Source organism: Fragaria vesca, linkage group LG4 (assembly GCF_000184155.1).
Source record: "Fragaria vesca subsp. vesca linkage group LG4, FraVesHawaii_1.0, whole genome shotgun sequence".
Classification (NCBI taxonomy): domain Eukaryota; kingdom Viridiplantae; phylum Streptophyta; class Magnoliopsida; order Rosales; family Rosaceae; genus Fragaria; species Fragaria vesca.
Window position 1 is genome coordinate 7,848,448 of NC_020494.1, and position 7,714 is coordinate 7,856,161.

Consider the following 7,714-nt stretch of genomic DNA (forward strand, 5'->3'; position numbering starts at 1 on the left):
CGTTGGATCCGGGACGGAGAGAGCTTTCTGGGGATATCAAATTCCGGTGGAGGACAGTCGGAATTTTGGTCGAAAATCGGGAAAAACAAGGTTGCCCGATTTTAGGGTTTGGTTTTTAGGGTTTGGAGAAAAAAATGGTGGGCTATTGGCTCTAGGGTTAGAACAAAGTGCATGATAACGTGATGAAGGATAAAGTGTAGAGACAAAGAGATAGCAAGAGAATCATCATCTTATTCATTGATAGGAGCCCTTTATATAGAGAATTACACAATACCAATATGGTAAGGATATGAATACATAGATCTAGTCTAACTACATATCCTATTGGCATAAGGCCAAGGCACACATAGAGAATATCCTAGAACAGTATAGTCCCTTGTGGTTTAAAGTCGACATCTGTTTAGTTCATATGATTTTATTTTAAACAAAATGGTCCTCAAAGTTACGATTTTTCATCCAAATAATGTATAGTCCGCGTACTTGATACTCAAACAAAAAAAAGAAGTCGAGACATTTCAAAGGTCGAATTTTTTTAAAAAAAAAAAAGGGAAGAAGCAATAGAGTGGGGTGTGTGGGGGGTTTAGAAACAAGGGTTTAGGGAGAGAGTAGGAGCAAGAAAACGCAAATGGGGAGCCGGAAAGAAAGGAACAACTCTGTCAAGAAGAAGAACAAGGGCAACCCGCTTGGCCCCAAAACAACCAAACTTAAACCCCATGCCACCACCAACAACAAGAATACCCAAATCGAAGCTCAACCCATCGAAAAGCTACAACCGTCGGCACAGCTCAACTTGTTCCTCGACAAATTTCAGTCTGCCAATCATCTCAAGCTCTCTTCTCTCGAATTGGACTCCCTCACTGGTACCCACTTTCTGTTATTACTCTAGTATTGACTTGTGTTTCATTTTAAGGATGGATTTCTATGTGCTTTGAAATCTGCCCAATTTTCGCAGATAAATGTATTGTGGACATGTCTACGGATCAAGATGTCGAAAGCTTGGGGAAACGTGTCAAGGCAGCTTTTGGGCCGTCATGGAAGGAGGAACTATGTGATAAGCGTCTCTTGGAAGGAAAAGTCGATCCAGGGAGCCCCGCAGTTCTTATTATTAGCACATCCGCCTTGAGATCAATAGAACTTCTAAGGTGGAGTTATGTTTCTTTCAGTTTGGAGAATATGAATTAGTTGCAAATATGATGTTAATAGCATATCCATTAGATTATATGAGATGAAATTGTCGTGGTGGTATAATGCATTTTACCTGCTTTTAGTACACGGCTAGCTAGCACTGATGTCGATATTCTGTACCTCTAGGGGCTTTCGGTCGCTGACTAAAGAATGCCACGCAGTGAAGCTGTTCTCGAAGCATATGAAGGTTGACGAACAGGTAGATTTGCTGATTTTTATTTTTACATTGTGTACTTGATCATGCATGCATTTCTATTTGCGAATCATGTCTCTTTATAAATGGGTTAGCAGTCTGCATGAAATAGGATGTTTGGAGATACGGTGTATAAGAAAAACTTGGGCTGTCAAAAGTTCAAGCTATTTGTTACATTAGTTGTAGCCGTCTGTGAAAACATATAACATATATGTATGCTAATGTAACTACTTGAAGTTAGCAACTAGTTAGAATAGACAAGTACAGCTTTGTTAGCTGGTGAAAAATTTCCCCCAATGTCGTAGAATAATTACATCTAAGTTGGAAGTGCCGACTCAGTTATCAGGTAGCCTGTTCCAAAATCCTCAATCATATCAGTTTTGCACCCCAATAGAAAGTCGACCATTTTGGCAATAGCTGTGATATTAAGTAAGTTGCTTAATTACTCACATAGAGGATGTAAGCTCTTCTAGGTAGTTGTCGTTGTGCTGAACCTCTTGATTTGTACAATTACTGGAAATCTTGTTAAACTGAAATGAGATCCTTCTGGCAATGGCTTTGCAAGTTATCTTCAATGTGCTGAAAAAAGATGATCAAAGTCAGTTTTTATTAATCTTGTTGTGGCTATCTACTTTTAAATGAAAACCTTGGATTCTAAAGTATTGTGTAAAGATTTGTAAAAGCTATGCATTTCTTTTTGATATATCAGATAATAAGCTTGTTGATAATACTTCTTTTTTTCGGAGAGTGAAATTCACACTCGCTATTTAGTAGAAATTCTTACAAGAAGGAAAACATTTACAATACTAGAAGAGGAAACATGGTGTGTGTAAAATGGGGAGTGTGGATTTTCCTCCCCTTCTTTTTCCTGCTTTCAGACTCCCTTTTCTCTTCATCATGAAGAGCCAGTGTGATTTGTGTCTAGTTGCACTTCAGTGTGATCCCAAGTACTTATTGAACTTTTTAGGGTGTCATTTAATTTTCATGAAGATGTTTTCCCACACTGGGGCCACTGAATTCTATAATTGGTGTGGTTTCAGAAAGTGATGGAGATTTAAACTTGGTTAACAGAGGCTCCTGCTCTCTTCAGCATTACTTTTGCTTGTCAATCTGGTACGATTACCCACTTTTTTTTGTTTCTGTTTGTTAATCTTCTTAGTATAGTGTTTTTCATGTGCATCAAATTCAGTACCAGATTGTTTGAGTCTTCCCATTTCTGTCATCTCTTCAGTTTCTTTTCCTGTCATAATGCTTGTCAGTTATCTAATAAAATGGGCACTTTTTATGTTTGAAATTGACTGTTGGGTCTAATTCTTAGATTTAAATTGTTCAATAAAGACTCCTGGTCTATTGAGTGTTCTATTTGCGCGTCAATTTTGAACTCAAATCCCCAGCCTTTCTGTTTATCTTATTGTCGATTAGGTTTTTTTTTTTAATGTGCGTGTGTGAGTGAGCACTTTGATTTTCACATTGCCTTTTCATCTTTCACTTGTAGGCTGAGATCTACGTATAGATCTATGTATAGTAGATCCTTTTGCCGTCTTTTTGAGAGATCTCCTCCAAATCACTAGTATGGCTATCGAAATCGTGAGCATCAGCATGTAGGTTCCAGATCCAAGTGGTAGTATCAGGCCCTTTAGCTATTGTTCTTGAGAAATGACTGGGTCTGGCCCATTCCTTGAAAGAAGTTTTTACGGGATCCCTATGGACCAAAATTTTAACTTCCACTTAATAGAGACTGTAGCTCATCTCTAGGTTCATGGTGCTTCTCTATGGCTAAATCTAATAACTAAATAAATAGTGAAAGTATAAAACTAACATACACAGGCCTGTAGATCTGAAATTTATTTTGTTTTAGACATTTGCAGTGGCTTAGGTTTCTCAATAAGCTAATGTTGGAGTGATACTTTGTGCTAATGTTATTTAAGTACCATAGCCAGTCTTATTTAATCTCCCATTTTAGCAATTTTGATGCAGCCTAGACATTTTTCTCTCATCCACTTTATGCCTTTTCCAGGTCTCATTGTTGAAGGATCGTGTTAACATCGCTAGTGGTACACCAAACAGGTAATTACAATATTCTTAATTAACCTTTGTAGATAACTGTTAGTCTGTAATCCAATATGTTCAGGTTTTGTTTAATTGCTTTTCTTAGCTTGAGTAACATTTCGAGTGAAAATGTTAAATTCTGCTCTTTACTTTGAAGCTACATGTGGAGTGTTGTATGTCATTGTTTGTGTATAGTTTGGGCTATTTGATTAGATTAATTATACAGTTATTGATTTTATAGACAGTTTTAAATGCCATACGGTTTTCAGTTGGACATGTCTTCGCTTGTGAAATGGTTTGCTATGTTCACTTGTACTTATAAAAAGTTAATCATAGGGTTCTTTCGGGTGTTTATTTGTATCTTCCTCTGCTGATTTATAGTTTTGAGTTCTCTGCTCCTTGTCTCTTAGGTGGACATCTTCTCTGCTTTCATTTTGTCTTTACATCTTCCTTCGGTTAATAGAATATATTTCTCAGAGACCAGCAGTTCTCATATCTTGATACAATGATACATATGGTCTTTAGGGCTTTGTGTTAAAGTTTCTTCAATTTTTCATATGTAGTTTCTGGTTTGGTTTGCTTGTGTCTTTTAGTTGTGGAGTACTTGCCTCGTTATTGTATGGTTAAATCTTTTTCTTCAAACATGCAATATATTATATGTAATAAAAAACAAAACATTTTATCCTATACCAGAAAACAGTGATGCTCAACCAAGAACCACCTTAATTGGACTAGAAATAAACTTATTGTAGTCTGGTGAGCTCTAACCCATATCATAGTACTCAGAAACCAATTTGTAATCTGTCGAAAGTCGAAACCCCAATTAAGGGTAAAGCAAGTGGTATGGGTTTAGGTAAAGCAAGTGTAGGAAAATACAAGTCCGGGTTTTGCTGGTCCAAAGAAAACATGAAAAAATAAAATAAAAGGTTATGCTCGAATCCTGCATTGGAAAATATTTGCAAAAGTGGTTCAAAGTTAGTATTCTTTTCATGACAAAATTGGATTTTAACTTGAAAAATATAATTTGCAAGGTAAGTTAAGGGAGGGAGGTATGCTTTATGCTCATGGCTTGTTGCACTTTTACTTTGTTTGAAGTTCATTAGGGTCATGGAATTGCAGTACACTACAACATATCATGTATCTTTTTCTTTTTTTTCTCTTGTAAGTTATTCCGTTTGAATTGAATAGTTTGTTGAATTGTGTATTCCAGGATAAAGAAGCTAATTGACATTGAGGCATTGGGGCTGTCACGGTTATCAATGATTGTGCTTGATGTGCACCCAGATGTCAAGGGCTATTCACTGTTGACGCTTCCGCAAGTCAGGTTAGATTATCTTTGAACTCTCCCTGGTTTCATATTTGCTTTGTCCTGGTTTTGTTGCTACTATTTTTTATTTTTTTATTTTGGCCTCTGAAGTTTATTCACAAATCAAAACTCTTCCTTTACTTGCTAATTTATAGAGCGTAGTGTTGAGGTTAATACATCTTTTGCAGAGATGTTATGTTCAATTTCCATGATCAAAATTGAACTACTGACGAGTTTACAAGAGTCTGAATCATCATATCTTCTTTTTCTCTAAGTTCACCAACTAGTGTGGCTCTGATAGTGCAAAAATCATACAATAGATTTTAATATGTCCTCTTGCTATGTCTTGCCCTTCTGCTTTATATCAATTAAAATGCTGTTATGTTGTGGCAGTGATGAATTTTGGGACTTGTACAAGACCTACTTTCACCAGCGATTACTCCAAGAGTCCTTGCGTCTCTCTCTTTATGGTCCATTAAAATCTGATAACGAGTTCAAGGGAAAAAAGAAAAGACCCAATGAATAGTTATTTATATGTTGGTGCAAACTTGAAGCCAGAATACTATGTTTTACCCAGCGATCTTAGAATGTAAGTCTCACTTCTGTATTGGAGTTAGTTTGCCTAAAATTAAGCGTGTCCTTTCGTTCATGCTTGTATTTTTTTGTTTGTTGCTGAAGATCAAATGTTAATTTGTTCCTCTTTCAGATTTATCTATTGAAAACAGTAAAATTTTGCAAGAACTTCTTCATGTTTCTGCAATTAGGAATATGGAGGAATTTCTATTTGGTAGCTAGTTATCAAAAGGTATCTGTGGTTATCAAAATTTTAAGAGTATCTGTGGTCAATGGAGAGTCAAAAGGTGGGTCAATCACATATAAGGTCATCTTTGGGTGTTACATTACCACTGAAACACCAGAGTAAAAATTGGAACTGGTGGCAGCTAATCTCTTTCAAAGTGACTGGAGCATCATCAACTTGATAGTTGATACTGCCGTGCCGTCGTCTCTGAATTCTCCCAACCGGAAGCAACCTTTAAATGAAAACTGAGAAAGATTCATCTTTTGATCTTCCGCTTGTTGAAAACTGAAAAGGTGTTGGAAACCAAAGGTTGAAAGTTGAAACATGGGGTTTGTGTATTCAGATAACAATTATGGAGATTAATTGAATTGCATCTCTAGCTTCAGTGCATGCACAGCAAAACAAGCATAAATGAAAACTTGTGTCTCTTAGCATCATCTTGCTGCTAAGTTCACTGAAAAATTGAGGACTTCCTTATAAAACAAAACAAAACAAAAAACAAATTGAGGACCTTCATTGGTAAAAGTGCAAATTTCTTGACTATAAATGGCTCGTTGGGTTATACTTGTACTATCCTCTTCTCACAGAACAGAAACCCCCGAAATCCCTAATTCTTCTGAAAATGTCAGACTACTTACCTGAAGAAGTGGTAGATGAAATTCTAGTGAGGTTGCCCGTGAAATCCTTGATAAAATGCATCACTGTGTGCAAATCATGGAGGTCTCTGGTTGAAAGCTCTGCCTTCATGGACACCCACCTGAGCCGCCAAAACGACAACACTAACCTCCTTCTGCTCAAGGTTGGAAACCAAAGATGAGGCCGGTTTTTGTGTTCTTTGCTTGCTACATTACCCGGAAACTGGTGAGTCTTCTTTACTTGTTCAATCAACCCAAACAAGTCGACTCGAGTTTGATGTGCATGGCACTTGTAATGGCCTCATATGCTTGTCTTCACAATCACATCTTCCCTACTTTGAGTACTTTGCAATCATTTGGAACCCATCTATTCGAAGGTTTGTGATTTTGCCTAGGCCTAGGGTTGTTGACTATGAGAATGTGGAACAATTCCATGCCTTTGGCTTTGATATGCCCACAAATGGCTATAAGGTTTTGAGAATTATGAGTTATCTGGACTGTTCTGATGTTCCTCCATATACCCCATGTGAGGTTGAGGTTTACTCGTTAGCCAGGGGCAGTTTGAAGAGTCTTAGTGCTGCTGTTGTTCCCAAAGGTTATATGGAATTTTGAGATGGTGTTTTGCTGAATGGCGCTCTTCATTGGTTTCAACTTGGTAAGAATAGGGACAACTTCATTGTGACTTTTGATATGTACAATGAAATATTCTGGAGATGGTTGTGCCCAATGCTATGGAAAAAGGGCTACACATTCCATGTATGACACGATATATATGGGGAGTCTCTTGCCATTGTTGATATGGCTGAATTAGATGGGTTTGAAGCTACATTTCATGTTTGGGTGATGAATTGGGTGATGAATAAGTATGGTGTGATAGACTCGTGGAATGTGATACTTTGTACGGCTGAGAGGGTTGCCTTTTCATACTCTGAAACCTTTTGGTCTTACAAGGAATGGGGAGTTTATGATTGATATGTTTTTTCAGGGCTGTTTTATGTGAATTACAATAGTCGTCAAGCTGTAAGGTTTGCAATTGATGGATCTGAATGGTATTTTGTGGATTCTTTTGTTGAGAGCCTTGTGTTACTTCGCCAAGCCAATGCTATATCTTATTGATGAGGGAGCGGAATGCTATAAATTGTGTCTGAAGGAAACATATGTTTGGTTTAAGAAGCAATCATGGTATGCTGCATGAGAGCCTCCTGGTATTGCACATCTTTGTAAGAAAACAATGGGAGACTATTACAATGGTTAACGAGTCAAATCACACACCTTGATTATTCTAGTGCCAAAATCTGGTTGCTCCCAGGATATGTCTTTAATTCCACCTATAAGTATGTGTTGCACCCTTTATAAAATGATCAGAGGTGGCAAGAACTAGACCTCATCCGAAAAACTGTATTGCCCCTACCAAGTTAGTTTTGTTCTTTGACGCCACATTACTGATTGTATGAGTTTCAACCCTCTGTTGGAACCACGCGAGTTGGTATGAAAAGATAAAGAATAATGGTTGGTAGCTAGAAGAAGAAACTGCAAATCTGGAATAT

General features: G+C 37.3%; 1 protein-coding gene across 1 annotated transcript; it reads left to right on the plus strand.

The window, feature by feature from the left end:
* Window positions 1-434: 434 nt before the first annotated feature.
* Window positions 435-5,404, plus strand: LOC101313501 (protein CMSS1-like). Its single transcript, XM_004296657.1, has 6 exons — window positions 435-860; window positions 953-1,142; window positions 1,312-1,384; window positions 3,396-3,445; window positions 4,638-4,751; window positions 5,127-5,404. The coding sequence occupies exons 1-6, from the start codon at window positions 626-628 to the stop codon at window positions 5,257-5,259; spliced, it is 795 nt and encodes a 264-aa protein (XP_004296705.1). The 5' UTR covers window positions 435-625; the 3' UTR covers window positions 5,260-5,404.
* The last annotated feature ends 2,310 nt before the right edge of the window (window positions 5,405-7,714 follow it).